At 45.7% G+C, this 26,703-nt stretch overlaps 1 protein-coding gene and 1 long non-coding RNA gene across 6 annotated transcripts; one reads left to right on the forward strand and one right to left on the reverse strand.

Moving 5' to 3' along the window:
• The first annotated feature begins 117 nt into the window (after window positions 1-117).
• LOC130528903 (uncharacterized) lies at window positions 118-5,156 on the forward strand. Its single transcript, XR_008951433.1, has 2 exons — window positions 118-3,676; window positions 3,924-5,156. It is a non-coding gene; the product is annotated as an uncharacterized LOC130528903 (long non-coding RNA).
• lepr (leptin receptor) lies at window positions 4,863-26,271 on the reverse strand. 5 transcript variants are annotated; one of them, XM_057038720.1, is made up of 21 exons: window positions 26,118-26,271; window positions 16,539-16,596; window positions 15,945-15,997; window positions 15,079-15,300; window positions 14,125-14,239; window positions 13,646-13,836; window positions 12,292-12,440; window positions 12,003-12,144; window positions 11,026-11,186; window positions 10,815-10,914; window positions 10,520-10,619; window positions 10,028-10,242; window positions 9,686-9,837; window positions 9,138-9,291; window positions 8,821-8,903; window positions 8,530-8,740; window positions 7,840-8,046; window positions 7,685-7,768; window positions 7,507-7,600; window positions 7,225-7,300; window positions 4,863-6,680 (listed from the first exon to the last, which is right to left on the reverse strand). In XM_057038720.1, the coding sequence occupies exons 1-21, from the start codon at window positions 26,254-26,256 to the stop codon at window positions 5,859-5,861; spliced, it is 3,528 nt and encodes a 1,175-aa protein (XP_056894700.1). In that variant the 5' UTR covers window positions 26,257-26,271; the 3' UTR covers window positions 4,863-5,858. The 5 variants fall into 5 exon arrangements, with proteins under 5 accessions (XP_056894700.1, XP_056894699.1, XP_056894701.1 ...); XM_057038719.1 differs by having other exon boundaries at window positions 4,863-6,646; window positions 7,840-8,083; XM_057038721.1 differs by lacking the exon at window positions 26,118-26,271 and adding an exon at window positions 18,521-18,645 and having other exon boundaries at window positions 4,863-6,646; window positions 7,840-8,083.
• Between the last annotated feature and the right edge of the window lie 432 nt (window positions 26,272-26,703).

Here is a 26,703-nt window from a genome sequence, read left to right on the forward strand (position 1 = left end):
CCCAAGTGGTCATGCAAGTGCGAGCGCTTCAACCTGTCTTCATTTAAAAAGGCTGACAAGTTGTGTGTGTGTGTGTGTGTGTGTGTTGTGTGTGTGTGTGGTGTGTGTGTGTGTGTGTGTGTGTGTGTGTGTGAGGTGCACAAACAAGGACAGGCTGTAAAAGCACAGTGAAACAGTGGGGAAGGAGAAATGTTTCCTGCTTCCAAGACAGGGTGGAGGACCCAGGAGACAATGATGGAGACCACATGGACAAAGACATCAGCTGACTCTGGTTTTCTTTTAAATTGTTCAATTTAAATTGTTCAATTTAACGGGGAAAAAAAACTTTATTGTGAAAGTTTATGACTGAGTTTAGGTGTAAATAATTACAATCAGCAAAAACATCACAAAATTGAGCTAGAAGCTAGCCGAGGCTGCTTAGTTACTCTTCCTTCCTTCCTTCCTTCCTTCCTTCCTTCCTTCCTTCCTTCCTTCCTTCCTTCCTTCCTAGTGGACCTTGTCGCATATTGGCTGAAACTCATAAGGATATTTTTACCAGAACAGTACACATTTACTCTGAAGCAAATTGTTGGCTGTACAAAGATGATCTGGATTGCTGAGGAGCCAGATAAAGGTGAACCGTCCCAACATACAATCTAATCTGACCAGAAAAAGCAGTCCTATCCGATTAGGGATGACGGTCCTAACGGGGCAGAGTACAGTCGTATACGGTACCACAAGTGTCCTGACATCAGCCTTTCAAATGAGTTTTCCAAAACTGGACGCGCCTGCTCCCCCCTCTCCCCGGCCCCAGTGTGGTGAGGATGGAAACCGCAGGTCGGGGCCTGTGTTGTCTCAACTGAGGACGCGGGAATGAGGACGGATTTCCAGGAATAAATTCGAAAATACTGAAAATGGGATTCATTCATGGAATTTGTAACTCACTGAGGCCTTCGACTCAACTCAAAAACCGATGGTTCACCTGTGGCATTTTAGAGTGTGTGTGTGTGTGTGTGTGTGTGTGTGTGTGTGTGTGTGTGTGTGTGTGTGTGTTGAGTTGGCTCGGCTACGTCTCCCAGTGTTTCGTTGGGGTCCTGTTTTAATTAGCAGAGCTGTTCTCAGTTTCTTCCTGATTGCCTGATTAATGTCTTCCACCTGTGTCCTCCTCTCCTTCACCTGTGTTGTCTCATTGCCACCCTCCACACACACACACACACACACACACACACACACACACACACACACACACATAAGCCGCGTTTGCCTGGGTTTTATCACCTGTGTCAGCAGAGGCTGCTGGACTGATGGACGATGATTAAGATTGACAGAAGCCAACAGCTCTTTGGACTCTTTCCTCACAGTTCCGTGTGTTTGAGTCCGTCTCAGTAACCTGGAGGAAATTCTACACACAACTCGTGACTTGTTTTGATCTATCGGGCCCCCTTCGGCTTCAGCAACAGAATCCACCCTTATTTTTGCATCTCTCACTGCTGTCCGGCTTGTTTAACTCCCCGGACGGCAGAATCAGCACCAAACGGCCCCATTAGCTGCGAGCTACTGTGGAGCGTTTATACTCCAGTTGAATGGGAAGCGGAGGAAACACACAAAGGGGCGGAACGAGGCCGCGGCGTTCCCACCGAGCGAGGGAACCCGGCTTTGGCCTTTCTGGGAGCAGTTGTCGGAGTTTTCAGTGGCTATTGGGAGATGGTTGCGGTGAAGTAGGAGTGGGGTGAAGCCATCTGTTTTGTGTTAGCGAGATTAGCAGTGCGCGCGCGTACATCAGCTACTCGCGTCGGTAAACGTGCGTCTGCAGCAAACATCCGGTGGCCGACATGAAACATGAAGCTGAGGATTCCCGCTCAAGGTTGTGGTAGCGCTAATCTTCTTAAAGACTGAGTGTTGATCATGTGTTCCTGACATTCTTGTTCCACCACAACAACTGAAATACCTTTGAGGTCCTTGTGTTGTCAAATAAAACAGATTTATTTGTGTCGTATTTAATTTCGTCTCTGAAACTGGAGCTTTGCCTCCCACCTCAGCCCTTTGGCTAAAATCCTACTTTACTTTATTTCACATCAAAGGAATATTTTGAGAGGATGAGGGGAGGTCAGATCATGAAAACAAGTGCACGGAGGCTCGGGGTGGTGCCCTGCCACATGCCTGTTGTGGACCTCGAAGCAATTAGACCTTAAATGAGTGTCGGAGTGAAAAGAGGTCGTTCGGCTGAGCTCCTTTCACCCTGTTAACCAGAGACAAACATGCTTTGTGACACACATACTCCCTGATCTGGAGGCATCTCGTCCCTCCGACCCAGTTAGGAGGGAAAAAGTGAGTGAGTGAGTGAGTGAGTGAGTGAGTGAGTGAGTGAGTGAGTGAGTGAGTGAGTGAGTGAGTGATGAAGACAACTTTTGCTGATCTAGAAACGTTTCCACCGCTCAGAAACTCCGCGTGCTGAACCTTTTGTGTATTTCATTACGTCACAGTGTAAGTGTTGAAAAGTCCAGACCTGCTCCATGTAACTCTATATTAATGATCCTCCCCGTGAGCGAAAGGATATTACGCACATGCAGCGTAAGAAAAACACGTTTTCCTTTTAATTAAATGTTCTATTGGTCCTGGATTCCCCGGTGAAGCAATTAGAATGGTTGACAACACTATGAAATACTGATCTACTGCTCCGTTCAGCTAAATTTAATTTAAAATGCTTCATTTTCCCCCTTAAATAAAATAGCGGCAGCCATCATAGACACTTGAAGCTCGTATTTACAGTCTGACAGAGTAAATACGCACGTCTCCCAAATCCTCTCGGAGGCATCCAGCACAGAATGGGCCCCAACAAAAGGTCCCAGAGGTCAGCTCAGCTTCTGTTGACATGCCTTTCTCCCCTTCCGTTCTCAGCCTGGAACCCGCTCCCTGTTTTCCTTGCTCTCCTCCACCTGGTGATACAGATGTTTTCGTGCCTCATGATACATCCACTCAGCTTTAGCTTTAGCCCCCATTAACAGAGAGGCTGGAAACTGTGGGACCGGGGGCACAGCGAGTCCCCGTCACCAACGCCGTGGTCTTTAATCTGACCTTTACCCCAAATGTTAAGGCCTTCAGAAGTAACGTGGACACACTTCGGTAGCTAAACCCCTTCCCCATTAATGCACGAATTAATGTCAGGAAATCAATGAAGGATTTACAGCGTCAAACTGGTAATCTTCCTCCTAATTCTCTCTAATGGGTTTGATGACAAGAGCTGGAGCATGAATAATGATGCCACCGCTTCCTGGAGAAATATGCCACAAAATAAAGCATCAGATTAGTACTGGGAATATAAATGGTTGAACATTCCCTGATTTTTATAACCTGAAGATGCCATAAACAGGATTGCAAAGCACAAACATTAACAGTCATTTGTTGTCTGTAATGTGCTGTAATGAGTCTTAAGAGTAACTTTGCCGATTCTTTGCCTGAACCATGTTTTTGAGAACTAGTCTCCTTTTTAAGTTATTTTGCAGTATTTTAAACGTTGACATGTTTATTCCTTAGGTCGTCTGCTCTTGTTTGGTCTGGGTTGCTAATTTGCTAATTTGCCACAGCTGAGAGATCGACAGAGCTCAAAAGTGCTGTCACATGTGCTGCCCTTTCTCTCGCGACCCCGTGGAACTTTGCTGGTTATCAGAGCAGTGAGCTGGAAACTGGTTTGCTGCTGGTAGGTCACGGGGAGTCGGGGTTAGGTGACCAGACGCAATATCCTCATCGGGGCTATTTGATCTTTTTATACATGAATACATTTCCTTCCATCATGGTTCAAACCACTTGCATCCAGGGACTTTCTGATCAGCGTCTCAGAAGTTTAGAAGTCATCGTAATGCACTTGCTGGGGGGAAGAAAAAGCTTTGAAGAGAAACTCTAATTTCTCACCCCTCTGTTGATGTTTCCCTTCTTTCTTTTACCAGAGCTAACCAAGCAGGGCATCGGGCCTGTGTGCTGTCTGTCAGGCTCTGCCCACACTTTTGTGTCCATGTATGGTGAATACAAAAGAACCAGCACAGGAGCAGAGAGGACCATTAAATGTCCACGTCCTACACGCAGCACACCAGAAGAGTGGATGTCCTGCCCTCTGCTGGTTAGAATCTGTAAATACATCGGAACTTAAGTTTGTTTTTTTTAAATTTATTTTACATACGGATAAAGAAACATTTCCTTAGTTGCCTAAAGCACGTTTATGATTTAAAACATTGTTAGGTTCGTGTTCATAGTAGTGTCACTGCAGTGGCTGCCTGAAGATATTTTTAAAATATTACTTTATAGATTACCAATATATTTCCACCCACATTGCTTTAATTTCACCATTATACAATTGATCTAAGAAAATCATGTCGGACTTCAACTTAAATTTAACGTCCAACATGATTACACGGGGGATATAGTGACCTCTAGTGGCGATACAGTGGAAATACACGTGGAAACTGCTGCAGCGTGGACGGACGCAGTCTTGACCTAAGTTCTGGAATCCATTGTTTCAATTAGATACTTTAATATATGATCAAGCCAAATTAAACAAACCAACCAAACAGCTGATATATTTGAAACGGAATCCCCCCCCCGTCAGATTTACTGGCATGAAGCACTTGTTGGTTCAGAACTGTTGGACTTCCAGGGGCCACACATTGTGACATTGATGTTTTCTCATATTGTCGCCTATAATCTTATATTTTGTCAGCAGCGTTTTTACTCCCAGTGTTTTTCCTGTTTGTGTTTCTTTTCTGAGAATACCCTTTACTGCACAGACGTCTGCTTTTCTGGTGTAATTTGAAAAGCCGACCACAAGAGGGCAGTATGTCACTAGTTAAAAACAACATTTTTGTTTTTTCTTCTCTTAAACATCCTACACATTTCATATTCTGGCACAAAACACTTTATTTTCACTGATAAAAATAGACAAAGCATCTTTATGTACAATAAAATTGGTAAATCAATTTTCTGCCTTCCTCTGACATTAAATATACATTCTTTTGTCTTCCCTTTATACCTTATACCAGGTTTGTGTATTTTTGGCAACAAACACAGATAAAATACACGTCACATTTCTCAGAAGCTGTAACAGAGTCTCAAAAACATTACATCAAAGTACATTTAAAAAAAAGTTTACTTCTGTATGGACAGTCTGTGCAGACGCCACACCACACCACAGGAAATTCAAATATATGACCTGAAATATATAAAACTCCAGTTTCAGAATCACCATTTAGTCACACCAACATTGGATATCAGAGCTGTGTTCCCTATGTAGTCCTATGTGTTTGGAAAAACTGCCGATTAACAGCTGTTTCACTGGTTTGTTGTGCGTTGATTATTGTCTTTGAAGCATGAGCATATGAAGCACCTGTGAGGCAGCTGAATGGATCCACTCGTCTATGGTTTTTCTCATTCACATCTTTTACATTGCTCTTGCTCACTGAGTAGCACCAGTGCAGCCAATGGTTCCAGTAGCTTAAAAATACACTACTGTCATGTTTTCCAGTCACACTGATAAAATCAGATGTGTCGTGTGACTCATCTGAGGTTAGCAGTGCTTAAAAACAGCCACAAAACTGAGGCTTTACATTTTCAAAAGTATTGGAAGAAAGAAAGAAATAAAGAAAGAAATGAAGAAAATATGAAAGAAAGAAAGAAGCTTGTGCTCTAACCATGATTTGGGTCCCGCGGAACACAATAGCAGCATTGATGAACACACACTTCTAATGTAAATTGAGGTACTTGTCTGGTTTCGCAGCCCTGCACCTCAGCAGGGCTGACGGAACATTCAACAGAAACCCACTTTTGGTCGAGGCTGACTCATGTCGCTACAGGATGGAAAGAAATATGCACAGAAGTGCAGTGTGCGTGGTTCACGGATGGCATCGTCCCTCCTGCGGTTTAGCCGAGAGCTGCCTCGTGCAGCTCGGGGCAGTTCTGAACTGAGGCAGGTACAGCGGAGAGAAGTCGCATTTGGACTCTGTGAGCTCGAGCAGGCGGCGCGACTCTGCGGAACAGCCCTCGCTGTTCAGCGGCACAGTTTGAATGAGTTTAGCATTTAGCTCTTCCTCGCTCTCCTCGTCTTCATCCCCATAGTCCGCCCCGATATAATACAAGTCCTTCTCCTCTCCCACGTCCCTGTCGCCCTGTTCGGATTTTTCTGAGAGCTCCTCCGTGGAGTTGTAGCAGCAGGAGCGCCGTGGGACGTCCAGCTCCCAAAGCCCGCCGTTGAAAGATGCAGAGGTGTCGGAGTTGTTGGCAGAGAAATTACCCTCATCGCTGGAGCTGCTGCAGCTGCAATCTTTGTCGTGCAGATGATGATGCTGCTGCTGCTTTGGACCACAGAGCAGCACCGCGGTGTAGATGACTGACGACTGGGCCGAGCTGTCGGTCACACCTGCTGGGCAGCCGCCATCATCTGGCGCTGAACCGGTTGGATAATCCAGATTTGGAGGAGAAGAACGATCTCCACCTGGGAGCAGATGGCTCTCCTCAGGCCAGGCTTGTCCCACCGGTGAGTCGGGTTCCCCGTGAAGACAGGCCGACGAGGCCACGCTGGGATCGGGAGGGGTGCTCAGAGCTGACAGATCAGCCTCGTCCACGATGACGAGGTTGGAGATTTTCTCAGGGGGCAGAAGCAGCGGCCAGGCCGGGAAGCCTTCTGGAGGGTGGAACATGTGGTCAAAGGCGTTGGCCTGGAAAAGGCAGAGAAAACTGTTGGTATTCTGTTGAGCTCAAGACGTGTTACAAATAAAGCCGCAATGTGGGTTTACTCAATATCCTTCCTTCCTGCCTGCCTGCCTGCCTGTCTGTCTGTCTGCAACTTTTTAAGAGGTTTCATTTATTATTGCTTGATTAGCATAGAGATAATTGCTGCCGGTCTCCTCCGGGTGTGTTGTGTGTGTGTGTGTGTGTGTGTGTGTGTGTGTGTGTGTGTGTGTGTGTGTGTGTGTGTAATAAAAGCCGAGATAAGTGATGGATAAACTAATAAAGAAAACATTGCACCATTTTTCATTATAGGAGGAGAACTTTGGTTGTTTTAGTGTGTTTATTCACCAAACCTCTGTGGGGGACTGGAAACATTTAAACAAGATAAGAGGTTCAGTATCTGCCAATGGTGCAGGGAGAAAGTTTAACATGTGAACAGGCTCACGAAGCTAAGGGAATCAACCAATCAGCACCTCCACATGGGCACTGTGTGTGTGTGTGTGTGTGTGTGTGTGTGTGGGAACATCGTACCTTGTTCAAGTCTGTTCCTCTGGCCCAGGAGCACTGGTTTGGGTTGGGTACATCTTTCCACATTAACTTCTTCATCCTGAAGAACAAAGAAAGTGATCATCAGCTTCCATCACTCTTTCCTTCCATCTGCGTCTTCTCATCGTGGTGCCTCAGAAGAGCTGCAGCTCCAAAACACCCCACTGTGCTGCTTCTATGACCTTAGATCTTTATCTGCACTTCTGGGGTTGTTTCTGTAGCTAACCAGTCATGATGTTGTGATTTTTTTTTGATCTGAAAGCTTACTGGTTTTGGGAGAGGATGAGGCTGATTAACAGGACAATGGAGAGGAAAGAGATGATCATCAACATCATGTAGATGGCAGGGTCTCTTCTGGTGGCTGTCACAGACACAAAACACACCTCAACCTGTTAAACACGACACTCGAACCACTGACAAGTCCCAGGTACCTGCTGGTTCCTACCTGTGGCGAACGCCGGCTCCCCCTCTCCATGAGCAAACACGGGGTACAGGTAGAAGCCGTAGTCCTCGGAACCAAAGAAATGTCCTGATGCGACAGAACATGTTAAGATTCCTCATTTCACACACTGTCAAGCCCAGCGACAGACCAGACGTTACCTCCCAGGTAGGTGGGACCGTCCGTGTAGGGCAGTCTGACCCACGTGTCTGTGCCCTGGCCCCTGGGGCGGCCCGAGTCCTGTTTCCACAGCAGGGACCACTGGACCACCATGAAGATCGGCGGGGAGCTTTTGTCGATCAGAGTCCAGGAGAGAGACACACAGGTGCTGTTGATGACCGTCACGCTGAAGTGATGCACGCAGCGGCCTGCCAACGACCAAACACATGACTCCGTCTGCTTGTGCTGCGGTTTTTAGAAGAAGCGTCGTTTTGTACGTCAGTTGCACAATAACCAGAAGGCCAGATGGAGGGTCCGTCCTGAGGGCCAACCTAACCATTGTGCTTTAAAGCTAATGGCAGCTGCACCTCCATCGGAGCAGAACTGGAACCTCCACCGAGATGTTTCCACGCACGTTCTTAATCTACCCAGAGTGGGAATTTATCTGAATGTCAGTTACAAAATCCCTTGAGAAAAATGTGATTAGTTGTGTGGAACTTCAGTGCGTGGTCGAGATTTCAGCGCAATTCTGAGGAAATTGGTGTTTTGCCTGTTTAGAACAAAATCATTTGCACGTGGAGCTTTCGAGGTTTAACCAGGGTCAGAGCCGACGGCGGTGTTTTACACCAGATGAGCTCCACCGGCGGCGTTCTCCTTCAGTTCCCACCCAACTGAAACGGCGGCTGACTCACGTTTGGGCGACTTTTCCAGCGTCATGTTGATGTTGTCGCTGGAGTTTCCCAGGCTGTTGAAGGCTTCCACGGTCACGGTCTGAGGCATCTGGTTCCACTCAAAACTGTAAGAAGACTCCATCCGGATGCGTTGCTCGACGGAGCCGGTGGAGCCGACTCGCTTAACTATGAACCCATCCACGCAGTACGGCTGTCCCGAAGTCTGGAGATCCTGGCGGGGAGCAGCGAGGGTCACGGTTTAATGCTTTGGTTTAATTCTAAGCCTGCAAATGTTGGTTGCAGACTGCGTACCTTGAACAGCAGAGTGACGTTAGTCTGCTTTCTGTGCGGATCGTCTTGAAGAAATCTCCAGAAATTAGGGCCGCGCTCAGGGGCTAAGTGGGAGGGGCCAAAGACACAACAGTTTCTACCTCTGATAAGAACTTGTGTGTATGATTGATTATACAGGTAAAATGCTAACATTAGCCTATATTAGGAGTAAAAAAGTAGTATTAGCACATCACCCTAAAAAGAATTTTAGGTGGATCTTTACAGGGAACACACCTGTTTCTGCTAGCTTTGCTTTTAAAAAGTGAATTTTTAGGGTTTTAAATTGACTTTGAGCGTACCTCTGCTGTTCTGAGGTGAGGAGTACACCGAGGGGCTCCACTCGCTCCAGTAGCCGGTGCCGCTGATGTGCATGCAGCGTACCTGCACCACAAACACCCGGCACAGATCCGAGACGTTGACCTCTGCCCATGGCTCCCGTACGATCGCCTGGACCTGCAGCAGCGACCTTTTAGAGTTATTCATCTCTCCTTTGGTGCAACGTTGACAGAAACGAAACGGTGACATCTCATCTGAAGAGGAAGCATCTGGTTCATTTATGTTTCTGCTTTATATAAACAGAGAGAATGCCTTCATCATCTTCCTCCTCATAGCATTCCAAAGGAAGGAATTTTCATCAAGGGGAACAGGATACAGACCCATAATTGGCTTTATCAAAGGCTATTGATTATCTGCCATTTGGGAGACATTTTTACCAGCTGGGTCCTGACCCGAACGATTGGGACAGTACCGGTATGTTTTTCTGCTGTTGGCCTGATTCAATATTGGAATTATTCCATTAGGTTGCTTTTCAGCTGAAATCTGAACTTCAAATTTGGTGCAAGCTCACCTTCCAGTCCGGTTTGGGATGGTCGGCAGAGGGGGAGTGGTACCGAAACTGACACTGAACCTCTACGGGTAGATAAGGACGCTTCCATGTGACATTCAGGACGCCACCGCTCCTGCTCACGGCCTTCACGTCCGTGGGTGTGTGTGGCTTCACTGCAGGAGTTGAAGGACAAGCGAGAGTTTGGTCTTTTGACCGAACGGACTATTGATTCTATTGGCTACAATCAATAACACAGAAATTCCAGCCCAAGAAGGAATGGTTAAAACCCCAGAAACAGGTTAAAAGACAGAGGGGGAGCCATTTTAGCAGAATGAGTCCCGAGGTGTTGGTTCCATCGCTCACCGTGATCGTTGGGGGTCAGGTAGACAGGCTTAGACCTGATCAGTCCGAGGTGGGATGGCACTTCCAGCCACAGCTTGTAGCAGTTGGTCCTCAGAGGCTGGATGGTGCACAGTCTCTTCCTGGAGTCCACCTGCAGGCATGAGGGGCCTTCATGGCCCACATTGTCACCCGCTCTTTCCCTCTCCTCCATAACATCGCAGGACAGGTCAGCCCACCTGCCACAGAAATAAAAGGAAATAAGATGCCTATATTCTCTACAGGCTTCCACACTATTTCTAGCTTGAGCTTGCTAAACTATTTAAGTTCTTCGTCCACATAAAATGGTTGGTCTGCTATCGCTTTAAACTCTTTCCGGTGAAGCAACTTCCGCACTTGTTAGAAGTACAGAGCAATGATGTCAACAACATCCAAGACTTCCTCCTTTCGAATGACTCTGGTAAAAGTGAGATCCCACAATATTGTATATTTACATATGCTAACAGGAGACTCGACCTGGTTCTGAAGTTGGGGTTCAGCCACTGTGTGCTGTTCCATCTACAGTCCATAGCGTCGATTTCGCCGTTGGTTTCGCAGCTGATGCTGATGGAAGCTCCTGAAACAAGCAGTCACATCGTAGCGTCACCTTTAATGGCTTCTCTGCTCTGCGTCGCTCACATGTCGCCATGCTCATTCCTGCCTTTGTCCATCAAAGCAAACAAACTTGGACTTCCACCTGTTCTAAGATGGTGGTTTGGCTGCACATAAATGGCGTCCACATCTTTGGGTGTGCTGATGGTGCCGGACTCACCTTCTACGTAGACCTGGCTGTACGCGATCATCCACTTTTTTGTACACCGCAGCAGGTCGTACAACCCCGTCTCGGAGGGACGCATCGTGACCTGACTGACCTGTTTTAGGAACACCAAGACTCCTAAAGGATTTGCATCGGCTTCACTTATCTAAAAGTTCATAGAATGAACCAACATGCTTGCAGAGAGGCTGGGCTCGTTGGAGCTTACCCACTGGTTGATGGGGTGGTACAGGCTGTAATCAAGCTCCTGGTCAAAGTTGAGGATCCACAAGGCCGTGCTGGCGTTGAAGTTGTGGTCGTTGAAGACGCAGTAAACCGTGACGTTCTCCCCCGCTTTCACCACCACTTTCTCAGGGATGTAGCTCACCTCTGCAAACACATTCATTATTTCGGAGACAATGTAGATGCCTGCTGAATAATACAGGTCTAACCAGATGACTGACTCATTTTCATTCAATGAAAGTTTCTTCGTGGATTTCTACAAAAGAAAGTGCTTCTTTCGCCCCCTAAACTGTCAGACGTAACCACATCTACGCACGCCTCTGGCAGCAACCTGTCTGCACAAACAAAGGAACTAACTCAAACGTGAATCATCTGTGTCATGTCGCAGACAAATGAAGAGAAAATAAACCATTTTGAGTTGGCAAACATTCTCATTTTGCGGTTTTCTGAACAATCTGCTGAAAGAAAAAAAAAATCACTTTCTGCAGATCAAAGCAGAGCTTTTTCATTGATATTTTCCTTCATTTCATAATGGCTGACGTGTGGAGGAGCAGTGTCCTTGAGAACAGGTCTATTGATGCCCACCATACTCTAATGAGCTCTTCTTTTACAGCTCTGGCTAATAAGCTCCTGACCCCTTTTAATAGTTTGCCGTTGACATAAATCTGCCAGAAGGATAATTAAAGGTAAGGATGGATCCTGAACTGCCAGACCTCTTAGAAGAAATGAGTCAGCTAACAGCTATCAAGTCAGGCTTAGAACACCAACTAAAGAAACTAAGGAACCTCATCAATCTGACTGTTTATGGAAAAACTAACCTGGAGCTGCTCAAGCGCACCGATATTAGCACAGTTTTGCATCTCCCAGAGTTTCACCGTCAACATTTGCAAGACCCGAGCTGGAATCACACCTGAATATGATCCAGTCCAGCTTTGGAACGGAGCCCCACAAAATGGTTCTTACCATCCAGGAAGATGTGGTGACTTTCACTCCAGCCGCTCCACAGCGGAGGATCGCTCCGGCTGGAGCGGCGGACCTGGACGGTGTAGTTCACGCAGGCCTTCAGGTCCAGAGACGTCTTGGTGTCTCCAGACACGGACATAACCTGGAGACATAAAAACAGGGGACAGAGGAAGGTGTGAAGGGCAAAACACATTCGTTTTGTGTTCCTGTGTTATAATTTCAAAGATTAACATGAACAAAAAATGGGATTAAAAGGGTTTATAAGCTCTCAGTTTAGTGTTATTGTTACCTGCCAGGCTGGATGAATGGTATCGGGAGAGTATCGGACCTCGTATTGCAGCAGGTCTGTTTTAATGTCTTTCGGGTCGCCCCAGTGTAAAATCAGCTCGGCCTCGATGGTCTGAACATGCGAGAGGTTGACTGGAGGAGCTGGTTTTACTGGAGGAAAAGAAAACCATAACATTTGTCACTATAAATGTGCATCAAAAACCCATTTTCAACACCCTCAGAGTCAGTATTCTCAAGGATCCTGATCAGAAATGATCAGTTTCATTGATAAAACGGTTAACAATAAAGTCAGAAGACTCGTTCGGGGTTCTTAAACGTCATAACCTAAACCTTCCCGCTGGGAGAAACCAGCTCACAATGTCATTATCATTATCAAAAGCTTGACAATCGTCACTAAAAATGTGTGAATGTGATGTCGAAACATTATTTGAACGGGCATCAGAAATGTGAGTGTTAATCACCTAAATCTACCCGTTTTATTGAAACTGCCGATTAGGGTCTAAATCGCAGGTTCTCCTGGTTCGTCGTTATCAGCTGGTGATCAGGATGTAGATCGCAGCTTCTCTGGCTCATCAGGAGCACAACAACACACCTGGAATCTCCCTCAGCTGGTGACAATCAACCCAGGATGGAAGGTTTTATAAGGTTTGCTCTTTCTCTGTCAGGGCCTTTACTTGGTCCTCTGGGTTTTGTCTGGTTGGGCGTTTTCGCTGCCGCTTACGGTTATTCGTTGCTCTGTTGACATAATTAGTAATCAAAGCCCCAATATTGCCTTTCAGCTCCAACGAATTTGACATTCTCAGCCTTTGAGTATTTTGTTTGGAAGCACCACCAGCAGAGGTTTAACTGGCACTAACTAACTTTCTGATCTGATCTGACTGGCTTTCGATCTAGTTTGAGATCGCTATCAAGCTTTTTACACAGGAAATACCACCCCCCAAAAAAACTCCACGTTGCAGATATGCCAAGTGCACTAACCTTGCAGCACACGGTTGCACTCAGCTAATCTTGTCACGTCTGGCATTCAAAAGTGAACCAGACTTTCTCCTTAAATGCCCGAGTCTCCCCTTTGAAGCTTTGGGAATGTAGTTTTAATCATTGAAGAGTTCTTCACAATTTCCATGCAAGAGCATGTTCGACTCTGATGCCAGGAACAGAGCGACTTTCAAAACATTACTGGGAACTGGCTTCTAACATCTGACTCATCTCTCTTTTCTATACCATAAGTCAACACAAAAATCCACCACAAAATGTATTTGCCAACAAGTGCTGCGTCATTTGGGTTTTGGTCCAACAGTGTTTAAGGAAATCATCTGACGATCACATGCTTTAAACAGAGGCGCAAACGGTCTCACCGGGCCGTGCAGGAACTCTGAGTAGAACCGATGGCGCTCTGGCGTCAGCGATGGTGACCGTAACCACCGCGTGGAAGCTGCTTTCAGCGTCGAGGGCGACTGAACACGTGAAAGAATCCTCCACCTCACAGAAGACGGGAGGATCGGACGCGGCCTCCTCGCTGTCGACTCTTGACTGGCTTTTCTGGAAGCTGTGGATGCAAGATGCTTTCATTTAAATAATGCTTATGCACGAAAACAACCTTGGTTGGTTTTAAATATAACTGTCATTTACAACGATGCACAGGAAAAGCCTGAAGGTTAAAAAACAAGCTGAATGAGTCCAGTTGTGTGTGACGTATCTAATGAGTCTGTTACATGAGGTGGTTCAGCTGCAGACTGACATCACACAGCCTCCCACTGCTGATCAATGTAAACACACCACCTACTGGGCCGTTAGGCAAGGTGATTAAAAACAGAATAAAATGTCTCGTACTCACCGACGCTGTAAGCTAACTGCCATGTGACCTGCGTCCGGCAGCGCGTGCGGTTCAAGGTGGCAGGTTACATTCTCCCATTTTTCATCAATTCCACACAGAATGTCCAAACACGTTCCTGACAAGAAATTACATTAGCATGTTAGAGGCATCAGCCGACCGGCGCGACCTTCAAATAGGGGCTTCTGAGAAAATATCTGGACTGATGTTCTGAGAAATGAGCCGCTGACGCTTTGTGCGCTGCAGCAGGAATACACTGAAGCTCCTTTTTATCTTGCCCACTGTGACTAAATCGTCAAAGCTAAATAATTGCCCTGTAAATGTTGAATTGATCAGTTGTGCGGCTGGACAGGTTGGCTGCAATTTCAGCGAACCGCACGGACGTAACTGTTTAATTATTGTTGAAAAAAGGTGGAAAGTCTCAGCTAATCGCCATCGATCTGGGAGTATCACAGAGATCAATGCGTACAAACAAACCCTCCTTAATGTCCTTTTAATGCCGCACCTCCGCGAGGACAGAATCGAGGCAAACAGTGACTCAAACTCAACAGCCCACACTCTTTCTCTCGCTGGGAATCTGAGGCGAAAACATTTTCAAGGTGATGAAAAATCCACAGCTCTGTGTAATAAAAGGGAATCCTCATGAGCCAGGGTGATTAGACACATGATTCATGTAATTCCATCCGTGTGGAAGAGATTCCATCTAAAGAGCCATTAAATAACAATAAGCCCCTCAAGCTGATCTCTTTTCAGTGTCAAACAGCGCCGCCGCTAACAGAATTACAGAATTATTCTGACGTCTGTCGCTGGCAGCATCCCTGCTGGGGTGCATGTTCTGTTAACACTGAATGATGTCTGTCCAGGATCTGGGATGGAAGTACAACCCCTACTGTCAATACTGCTTGGTTTTTTTGGGTTGGTGCGATTTCAAAGAAACTCTTAAGAGCATGCTCCTACCAGAGAACTCGAGTGGATGCAGTTTGCTCGTCAAGTTCTTGAAGCTGCACTGTGAGTCATGTGGGAGGCTCCTGTTAGAACCGTTGGGCCGTTCCGCGGGGGCGGAGGCGCCTTCTACGGTGGACGCTGGACGTGACTCACAGCATAGCTCGTCCTTCCATGGGAGGTCCAGGACACCCGAATGCCGCCCTCCTGCATCACTGTTCTCCAGAGACAGAACACCTGCAAGAACAAGAACAGCTTTAAGTTGTTTTTTAATCATTAAACATGCAGAAAAAGGGCTGATCGTGAGCTTTAGGTAGATGTCATCCTATAGTTCATGTTTTGCTTCCCCTTAAATGTTTTGCAATGCTAACAACTGAGCTATTGTGGTCCAATAGTACCTTAGTCACATGTCTCTTTTTTTTTTAAATATTACATTTTTCAGCATTTTGTGGAAAAAAACTCAAACGACAAATGATGAAAACGGGATTATTATTACTACAAGGATTTGTGTCATGATATTCAACATGGGAGATAAATTGACCCCGCTTAGATTCTGTGATAATACTTTGTGTTTTAATGTGTGTATCACTGTATCTCAGAGCTGAGAGGACAGGATCCCTCCTCGCTAGTGCACAACCATCGCCGTATTGATTTAGCTCAGGTCAGCGTCATCACAAAGGTTTGATGACACACTGACTGTCAAAGGAGAGCTGAGAGGAGCCACACTTGGGAAATATGTTTCAATAAAGCCAGACCCCCACAAAAATGAGCAAAAACATGACAAGCGGAGAGACGATGGAGCGTTTTCTATGAGCAGGTGCTCAGAAACAGACTGTTGCTTCTTGACGTGCCACAAGCTGGCAGATTGTGTGGGAACCCACCTCTGGATAGCAGGAATCCAAGCACCAGGACGCTCAGCGTTACACGCCCAAACCTGAAGAGACACGGAAGAGAAGCATTTTTAAAAATCAGACGTTTCTGGGTTTTAATGTCTCTATTGACCCTACAGCTTTTTAGTTTCCACATAAGTGGGACTGATGAATGACATGAACGTGAGGTAATGTGTGTGGTTACAGCGGCGCTGAGGTGGCAGGTGCAGACATGTATGAAAAAGCAGAATAAAGTCAGACTTGCACATTCATGGTGCTTCAGAAAGTTTTAGGATCTTACACAACTGTGCCAGGCGCTCGATGTGGAGAGATAAAGGGCAACCAAATACATGACTTGTAGCATGGGTGCCTTATCTGCATTGTGGTTATCATGTTATTATCTCTAAACACTTCCTGTTACTACATTTTTTTCTAAGTGCGATTCAATATAAAAATTAAAACACCCTTTTCCATACGTTAACATTTGAATTTAAGCCAGACATCCTATGGAATGATGTCTGAAAAATCATATTTCCCCTTCATCATATTGTGTGATGCAACAATAAAGACGTGGACGGCATGTGCGCTTCTGTTACTGTTACTTACATTGTGGAGCTCATAATGCGAGCATGGCTCTGCTCAGGTTCAGCTGCGGTGAATCTCCCTGAGGACACAGAAGGATTTTGGAGAGTTTTGAGTTTTGGTCAACGAGAGCTGTCACCACAGGACCCGACGGCAGAGGCAAAAGCATCAATCCGCATAACATTTCAAATTATCTGCGGAACCAGGCGGCTTTTAAGCCATTCTGTTTCCACACTTTCTCAGACACAGGCTGCCCCAAGGACGCATCTTTGCAGTTGTAATATTTAACAGCGGCGCGCACAATAATCAGAGCCGCAGTGAAATTGCTTCAATCATTTCAGCAATTCTCGTGAAAATGTGTCAGCGTGGTTTCCTAAAATAATCCTCAGAGCAACAGATTGCTCCCCATTTGACTTGTGTTTCTCATATTTAAAGATGATATCGAATCCATGAGAACTGAGTCCTTCATTTAACTCCATAAATTGAAAATAAGAGAGTACTAAAAACAAACATCGTGCAGTTCCATCACTGAACGACAGGGTGCGCGATGTGGAACCAATGTGAATCGTCTGTGTGTTTTCACTCTTAAAGTAGAAACTTACAGTGGTGTCCTAAGGAAACCTACATTTCTTTCGATTCTGCCATGAGATAACCTGAAAAGCAAAATCAGCTCTGCCTTTAAACACATTAGGGCAGGCATCACCTCCAGGCTCAAAACTAAACTTTTTCTACCGTTATACAGCTGTAACACTGAATGTTAAAGGGCTCAAAGAAGCAAAAGTGGTCCATATGTATGAAAAATGAGCATATTAGTGATAAATATGAGCTATAAAATGATTGAAGGCTTAACTGAGAACAGCCTCAGGTTTCAATTGTAAAATCGAATTTGCTTGAGGAGTCACAATGTTCTGAGGTTGTCATTAGAAAAAATAAATAAGGATGAACTGAGTGAGGAAGATATTTTCATGATCCCCTTAGATGCTCGACTTAAATATGATGGAACATGTTGTTTTTCATCAAGCAGCCGTTAATTATGGAGAAAATGTGCCAAAACGGATACATATGCAGCCCTGCCAGCCTTTGTCGACATCAGGTGTTAAGCTGCCACTGTGGAAACACGATTAAATATACAAAATACTCGATAAATCAGCACAGATCGTCATCCTTTACCGCCAGCAGCAACACGCTTGTTATAAACCAATTTAAATCACAAGTGACTTTTCTCCCCAGCACCCTGTTTTTTGGCGTGGAAGCTGTGAAATCTCTCATTTTTATCACAAAAACAGATTATTTTCCAAACTGAGTGGGCAACAGCATCACCTAGTGTTTTATGGACTCTGAGTAACTTTGCCGACAAGCCAAAGTCAGTCAACAGTTGGCGTTATTAATATATTATTAACGTTATTAATATATTAATAGCGTTATCAATATATAACAGACTAGTGATTTCGCGTAGTAGCAACACGGGTTATGGCTGAATTGGTGCCGGTTCTATCGTCACGGAGCTCCTTTACCTGCCTGATTCTCTTGGGAAACAATGACGAAGATATCCTGAAACTATTCTGTCCAGGTGTTTGGAGGGCTGCTCCGGCCCGTGTCTCCTGCAGGGACGCGCTCCAGCGCCCTGTGCCAACCATTCATTCTGCGCTGACTCGCAGTCCGGAGGCGCGCCGGAGCTTGTCCCCTGTCCCTGTCCCTGTCCCTGTCCCTGTCTCTGTCCCTGTCCCTGTCCCTGTCTCTGTCCCTGTCCCTGTCCTGTCTCTGTCCCTGTCCTGTCTCTGTCCCTGTCCCTGTCCCCCAGCAGCAGAAGCAGCGCACAGTCACAACAGTACTTTACGGAAAGCTGTTAAAACCACGCACCTTGTTACTATTTCATAAAAAGTAAGAGAAGAGCGTGCGTAATTCCCCACCTCTGTGTTATTGAGGCTAGGGTCCGAGAGGCGACAGAAATAACGTCTGAGAGAGATTAGAGTGATAGAGTCGTAATAAAGAGTTGGATCACTTACGTCGATGTTGGAAGATGCTTCAGAAGGGAACTGGTCCGCCAGGAGAGTAAATAATCCACACGCCAGTCTGATTACTTAAACTGGATTCTCTCTCTCTCTCTCTCGCTCCCCCCCCCCCCCCCAACATACACACACACACACACACACACACACACACACACACACACACACACACACACACACACGCACACACACGCCTACCTCTTTGTGACGTCACCCCAGCGCCCTGCGTCGGCGCCCTGCCCACCGTGACGCGTTCACGACAAACCTCCATTGACGGAAATCGTAGACTTCTAGTCTCCGCAGAAGTTTAGCTGTTATTTGTCTACTTTCATCAGCTAGAATCACAAAAGTCAAGGTAAACGTGCAGCTCTACTCAGTTGAACTCTAACTGATTTCCATCTGCAGTCATTTTAAAGGAAAGATTAATTTTTCTTAACTAAACTTATCGCTTAAATGCTACTCGCAACATCTTAAAATTGTTTGTCATCACTAAACACATCTCCTTAGAGCTAAAGAACATTTTTCTTTGCAAACAGGTGTTTGTTTTTTTAATTTTTGGTCAAAGCCTATCTTTCAGTTTGCTGCAGAGGGGTTATTCAACTGTAGTAAGTTCTTGGATGGAAACCCTTTGACCTCTCTCTCTTTCTTTGGAATTATATCCACCTTAACTGAATAATGGTCTTGTGGGGAATTCCAGATGTCCATCCACCTCACCCTTACAGATGTTCCACACATCTGACTTGCATAAAAACAGCAGTGATTTCAAGAATGGGGGTGGTTTGCAAATCTCAGCAGAAACGTTTAAGGGAAATTGAATCAGAATTGGAGCAGCTCGATTTCTTCATCCAAATGTTCCCACTTTTAAGAAACTCCTATCAGACTAGCAATGTAAATACACTGTCCAGTTATTTCACTGACAAAGATCTCATGTTCCTTCTGCAGATACTGACAAATGGCCTGTGATATTTCAAACAAATTTAATGCAAAAAATTAAAATTACAACTTGAAACACTGCAAGTGTGTGTGGGTGTGCATTTTGTATCATGGCGACAAAAGCAGATTTTAGTGTGATGAATCCATCCAATATATTGACTAATCTGTCAAAGAAGAATGGTCTAAATTAAAACTGTTTCCACATCATGTGACCTGCATGTCTACAAAGTGAGAGACTGAGGTGCTCATTGGAAAAGCCAACAAGGGAAAGGACTGTTTGCAGAAAGGGTGAGGGCAGCTGTGTTAACCAAATGAACATCACACAGTCTCATGGGCCACAGCCTGTTCATGAGTCCATGAGACTCATGGACCACAGAGCAAAAAGAAGAAAAGACAAAACTCCAGTGAGATATTAGGTGCATCAATGTTTGCCCTGTGACGTAGGAAGGATGCGTCACCGTGCATAAAAAACAATTCATTTTTCAAACGGCTTCCTCGCCCCTGCACCCCCACTTTAATTTTACGACCCACTGATTTTTATAGAGACGGATCTGCATCATTACAGCCTTGCAATGCCCTGAAGACTGCTTTGACCACCGCTGGCATTTCTCAGCGTCTGTCTCACGCCCATCAGTAAGAAGAGGAAGAAAGCAAGTCTCACTTTTAACCTTTACTCGGGTTATTAGGTTGTTGAATCGGATCTCAGGAGAATGTTCTTGTAAGCACAGAAGCATCTTATTATTGTGTTTTTCTGATCCGAGCGTGTCGGACAGCAACACCTGCAGGACCCATCCAAACGGGCGGGTGACGTCATTCTCTGCAGTGACATCATCCCAACCTGTGAGCAAGACTGAACTCATCCTGTCAGCATGTCAGCTTTGTACTTTCTGCATCTAAAAAAATACTTTTCAGCAACTCACATAGCATGAATCTGCAGCAATTCTGTATTTATTTTAATCTCCAAATCTGACAGTTGATATTTCCAAGTCTTATGTTTATTTATTCTGCTACTTCTGCTACATTATTTATTTATTTGGTGGTGTGCATCTCAAACACAGCTGACATAGGCTTGACATCAACATGACAACAGCTCACTCTTATGTTTCCATTGTCATTACTGCTTTAGGGGGCTGATGATTAGGCATCAGCATCGTCACTGAAGCAGATGAGTGGAGCCTTTTTTTCATGGCTGTGGTGGGAAAAATGTCTCTGCAGCACAAAGAGGGAAACCTCATGAATTATTAATCAGTTCCACATGAGGGGGCATCAAGCACTGCAGTGAGTACATACCAAGAGGATGATGTCATGCTTGGGGACTGGTTGGGGTGATGTCATCCAGGGGGGATGATGTCACCTATTTTAAATACATCTGATATGGCTGCAGAGCCTGTTTAACATGTAAACTGCTTTTATTCACTTATTTGTATCTGAAGGATGCAATTCTATAAACAATCACAAATAAATTAAGCTATAAAGGCAACTCATGAAAACAAGAAGCAATACAGTCTGTCCTCCATCACCCAAAAATAAGAACAATGACTCCTAACATTGAGGTCCTTTTGTTGTTTGCCACACTATCCAAATCAGGCTGCCGAGGATAAGTGGATATTCATCCTTCTGCATTCATAATTTAGCCATGCAAAAGATTTGACTACAGTCTGTGTCCTGTGAATCTGCACCTCTTGTTCAGGAGACATCACAGTGATGGACAGACATCAGTCTTGTTTTAGTGCTAGGCTAAATTAGCATAATTAATATAGGATATTCACAATAATAATATTGATAATTTCTTCAAAAGGGAGGTGCCGGATGATGTTTCAGTGGGATTAAAATGTATGCAGGGCATGCACATACATTATTTTACATGTATTAGGTTTAATTTAGTATTTAATTATGGATCGTTGGGTGGGTGGATGGATCGGTGGGTGGATCCGTGGGTGGGTGGGTGGTTGGATCAGTGGGTGGATGGATGGATCGGCGGGTGGATGGATCAGTGGGTGAATGGATCTGTGGGTGGGTCGTTGGGTGGGTGGATGGATCTGTGGGAGGGTGGATGGATGGATGGGTGGGTGGGTGGATGGATGGGTGGATGGATGGATGGGTGGATCTGTGGGTAGATGGGTGGGTTGATCTGTGGGTAGATGGATCGGTGGGTTGGTCGGTGGGTGAATGGATGGATTGTTGGGAGGGTGGATGGGTGGGTGGATCGGTGGGTGGGTGGATGGAGGAATGAATGGATGGATGGATCTGTGGGTGGGTGGATGGATGGATCACTGGGTTGATCTGTGGGTGGGTGGTTGGATGAATGGATGGATGGATCGGTGGATGGATGGATGAATGGATGGATCATTGGGAGGGTGGATGGATGGATGTATCGGTGGGTGGGTGGACGGATGGATCGGTGGGTGGGTCGGTGGGTGGGTGGACGGATTGGATCGGTGGGTGGGTGGACGGATTGGATCGGTGGGTGGACGGATGGATCGGTGGGTGGACGGATGGATCGGTGGGTGGACGGATGGATCGGTGGGTGGACGGATGGATCGGTGGGTGGACGGATGGATAGGTGGATGGACGGATGGATTGGTGGGTGGATGGATGGATCGTTGGGAGGGTGGGTGGATGGATCGGTTGGTGGGTGGATGGATCGACGGATGGATCGGTGGGTGGGTGGGTGGGTGGATCGTTGGGAGGGTGGGTGGGTGGATCGTTGGGAGGGTGGGTGGTTGGATGGATCGATGGGAGGGTGGATCATTGGGAGGATGGGTGGATGGATCTGTGGATGGATGGATGGATGGATGGATCACTGGGTGGATCTGTGGGTGGGTGGTTGGATGGATCGATGAGTGAATGGATGGATCATTGGGAGGGTGGGTGGATGGATGGATCAGTGGGTTGATCTGTGGATCGGTGGGTGGGTGGACGGATGGATCGGTGGGTGGGTGGACGGATGGGTGGGTCGTTGGGAGGTTGGATGGATCGGTGGGTGGGTGGATGGATGGATGGATCATTGGGAGGGTGGATCGTTGGGCGGGTGGGTGGATCGGTGGGTGGAGGGATGGATCAGTGGGTGGGTCAGTGGGTGAATGGATGTATCGTTGGGAGGGTGGGTGGGTGGATGGATGGATCATTGGGTGGATCTGTGGGTGGATTGATGGATGGATCTGTGGGTGGATGAATGGGTGATAGATGGATGGATGATGGATCACTGGGTGGATCTGTGGGTGGATGAATGGATGATAGATGGATGGATCTGTGGGTGGATGAATGGATGATAGATGGATGGATCTATGGGTGGATGGATGAATGGATGGATGGATCACTGGGTGGATTGATGGATGGATGGATCACTGGGTGGATCTGTGGGTGGATGAATGGATGATAGATGGATGGATCTGTGGGTGGATGAATGGATGATAGATGGATGGATCTATGGGTGGATGGATGGATGGATGGATGGATCACTGGGTGGATCATTGGGAGGGTGGGTGGATGGATTGGTGGGTGGGTGGATGATGGATGATGATAACAGCAGTGTGCTGAGTCACAACAGGTCGTTTCCATTTACCAGCAGGAGATGAGGACCTGAGGCACCTTCACATGTTCATTTCTGGCTTCCTCGTCCTCCAGATCAGCAGCAGCCGTGCTGACACAGTGAAGTTCTGATGTCTTTTCCACGTTTCCTCAACTGCTACGTCTGCCTATTCATGAGCTGACTTCAGCGATTGTGTCGAGTTTTCCCCAAATCTGGGTGTCGTATAAATGGACACAGATGGATGATTTAAACATTAGGAAGAAATTGACCAGAGTGGGCGTCTGACACAGCGTGAGTTGTTACAGGCTACCATTAGCCACATTGCTGACAAGGTTTCTCGTAAGAAACTGAAGGCTGAATATGACTTTCTTCACATTGCTGCCTTAAGTATCTCACTACCATTTCATAACATCTTGATTTTTTTGGTTTATAAGACTTCAAGCAGGAACTGTGAACGTGTATCAGTATTAGAGAAGGTGTCATATTGGATGTTGTAAGCTTAAGCATCAGCTGCTCAACCCAGACCCTCTGGGCTGAGAGGAGATCCTTTTCTACCTGCGTGTGTGTGACGCTGTGATAAAATTCTGGCGCTGTGTTGACTCTCGGCTCTAAAATCTGCTGTAATTTCATCATCAGAGCATGACGGAGCAATAAAACCACAGTCACAACCTGTCCCTGAGATCCAATCTCCACACACTGCGTGACTCATTCCAGCGCCACTGATGGTGCCTTCTCTCACAGCGTAACTCTCACTTGGTCTTTAGAGAAAATCACGGTCGTCCACTTTTTTTTTTTTTTTTTTTGTGGGGAAAAGTGAAAACAAACTTGGAAGAAATTAAACGCAATAAAGCAGAATGAGAGAAAGGGCTGATGAGTCATGAGTCATTATGTTTGAACATCTGGACCATATGGGCCATTCTCTCTCAGCCTGAAAATGAAAACAAAGAAATAAGAACAGGTGGAGGCAGTATTGTGAAAAACAGACCCACAGAGAGGGATCCCAGTGGAACAGTGAAGTTATGGGGATTCGATGAAAAAGAAAAGAAGGATTTTAAGTGCTTCGGGTCAACAAGTATGTTGGAACAGAGGGGAGAAACGTGTCAGGTGTGATGAAGGGCTGTTGATGGTTGTCATGATCCGGCCAGTGGTACTGCGTGGTTTGGAGACGGGAGACAACTGCCAGAGGAGGCCAAGATGATGTTGAGGTTCTTGGAAGTAATGGTCAGAAAAGAGGACAAATGTTAGATGTTTGGAGGCCAGACTGAGATGGTTTGGACATGTATGAGGAGGAACAGTGATAGAATGATGCTGAGGAGGGACCTGCCAGGTAGGAGACCTAGAAGAAGATGTCAGACTGGGTATAAGGCCGTAGTTAGAGGGAAGTTTTCTCTTTTTGCCTACAGCTCCCCGAGCAGACACTTGTGTCTGTAGCTTTGAGTTAATGTCTTCATCAACACCTGCGTCATCAAGCAACAGGAAACAACATCCAGTCATCTCTCTGAGTTATGCCCATTGTTCTTTGTTCTTTCAGGTGAAACACGGGCCTATTACATGAGCACCCTGAGGTCCTAAATTCATAATTCCCTCATCGAGAACAGAGAAACAACACATTTGTTGTTATATTCCATTCACTTTTGGGTTGTTGCAGTCTGAACTGCATGAACATATTGTTTTCATTCCTGCTGAATTAATGCATCCCGACCTCTCTGCTTCTCTGGAGAGTCACGACCAAGGAACACTCTGCCAACGCAGTTCCTTGTTTTTGTGTTCATCAATTAATTAGGTCACTACAATAATGCAAAATCAGGCCTGATGCGAGGACTTTTTACCTGGTGGTAAATAACTAGTGGTGCTCCGATAATGATGGAAAACAGACTGAGAACACGGAGAGGAAGCAACAACATAAGAAATCTCATTTTCAGGCTTCTAGGAACACACTGCCGACCAAAATTAGAGCACAGAGGAACATAACGATAATGGTTCAGATCAGCCAATCCACCATCTCCCTGTGACCTTGAAGTGAAATGTGCAGGTACAAAGAACCTATTTAAACGGAAAAAGCTTTTTCCTTTCATCTCACTTTAAAAAACATATTGAGAAAAGGTTTTTCTTATATGGAAAGTGTTGCTGTGTACATTCAAAGGTAGAGAACATAACTCTGGTATTAGGCAAAACTGAGAGAATATCTGTTATACTGGGGAAAAAATAGTTATTTAGTACTAGTATAGTTCAACAGCAAAGGCAAAAGAAAAGCACTGAATGTGACAGCCTTCAGTGTTCTCATGAAGTTCAACTGGATCAACACAGGGTTAAGAATCATTTACAGCTTTAGCTTCTCTCTAAATTCAGCCCTGCAGGTCCAAGTGAGCAAACACCACAGCTCATAGATCTCCATCACCATGGAGATCTGTGATCTCTATCACCTATATTTCCCTGACACTGCCGAAAGTTGAAAGAGAAGTGTTTAGAAAGCAATTTGTGCCATTTTTGTTTCACCAACTTCTTCAGTCCCCTTAACAGATGCTGCAGAACCATATCAAGCATTATTTCTGTCGCTGTAACTCTGAATGAAAGCTTTTCATCCTCAAAAAAACAAAACAAACAGTTTCTGAAGAAACCAGCAGTCTTTGCTGAGTCAATATTCACAGCTGGGGTCACCAAACCTGTTTCTACTCAAAAACCCTCCCTCCGATACAGCAGCCCTTTTGCAAAACCAACTTATTGCTCATGATTTGCATGTGATAAATCACAATTGTTGTCTTTCCATCATATTCTTGTATTTCCAAGGGACTTAATCAAGCTTATTCTTTGATATATTTAGACCAACTAATGCAGAATAATAAAATACCCCAAAGCTTTTTTCTCTCCAGTGAATAATTAAATTGATGGACTAGAACATGAATCCTGAAAGCAGCAATAACATCATTAATCACAGGTTTGCAGTAATAACACACATAATACACTGAGTGAGACTGCATGATACAACAAAAAACATGGGTGATTTGGTCTTTTTGTTAGAATTTCTGCCTGTATTGGCTCAGGTAAACAAGAAGTCTGCCAGCTCATGTCTCCTCAGACACTTTGTGTCTTTTCTCTCATACGGTTGTGATGTTTAGGGCCATTACTTACCAACTGTGGGTCCAACTCGCAAATCTCCGAGGTAATAACATGAAGAATAACAATCCCGCCTGCCTGCCTCCTCATATCCTGAACATATGTGGCAGACGGGAGTGTGCAGCTTTATGTGGAGTGGTGTGTCGCTGGGCATGAGGGGCTATTTCTGACACCCGGTGTCAAGATACACACCCGTCACAACACCGTGCACAGGCCGGGACGTGCACATAGGCGTTTGCACTCATCTAAATATTCAGCAATGTAGGTACATATGTGACTTTACAGGACGAAGGCCGCATCTATTTCTGTACATTTATTATTGTAGGCAGTTGGTGAGAAAGCGTTCCACCCCTCCTGGTGACCCCTGTGGTTGACTACAGAGGGGTTTTCCGTCTGCCTCTGGGTGACTGTTTCCCAGTAGCCACTGATATTTGATCACATAATTCCTCTGATGCCAACAATCACACTGCCGCAGTCGCTGGTGCGAGGACATTAAAATGGAGCTGTCGTGAGTTCACCTGACAACAGGCGAGACCAACCTGCTGCAGACACAGGCCGCTCGAGGCGGCGCTTAGATGTTGCTTTCCTGGACAGATGTGAG

This window comes from Takifugu flavidus, chromosome 7 (assembly GCF_003711565.1).
Source record: "Takifugu flavidus isolate HTHZ2018 chromosome 7, ASM371156v2, whole genome shotgun sequence".
NCBI lineage: Eukaryota > Metazoa > Chordata > Actinopteri > Tetraodontiformes > Tetraodontidae > Takifugu > Takifugu flavidus.

What these genes read in the sequence shown, in the direction of transcription:
- lepr (XM_057038719.1), bottom strand. Translation starts at nt 26,256, where the DNA reads ATGCCCAGCGACACACCACTCCACATAAAGCTGCACACTCCCGTCTGC. An exon ending in GCATCCACTCGAGTTCTCTG is followed by an intron (nt 14,240 to 15,078) that starts GTAGGAGCATGC and finishes ATTTCTTGTCAG; the next exon opens with GAACGTGTTTGGACATTCTG. An exon ending in CCTGACCCCCAACGATCACG is followed by an intron (nt 9,838 to 10,027) that starts GTGAGCGATGGA and finishes CAACTCCTGCAG; the next exon opens with TGAAGCCACACACACCCACG.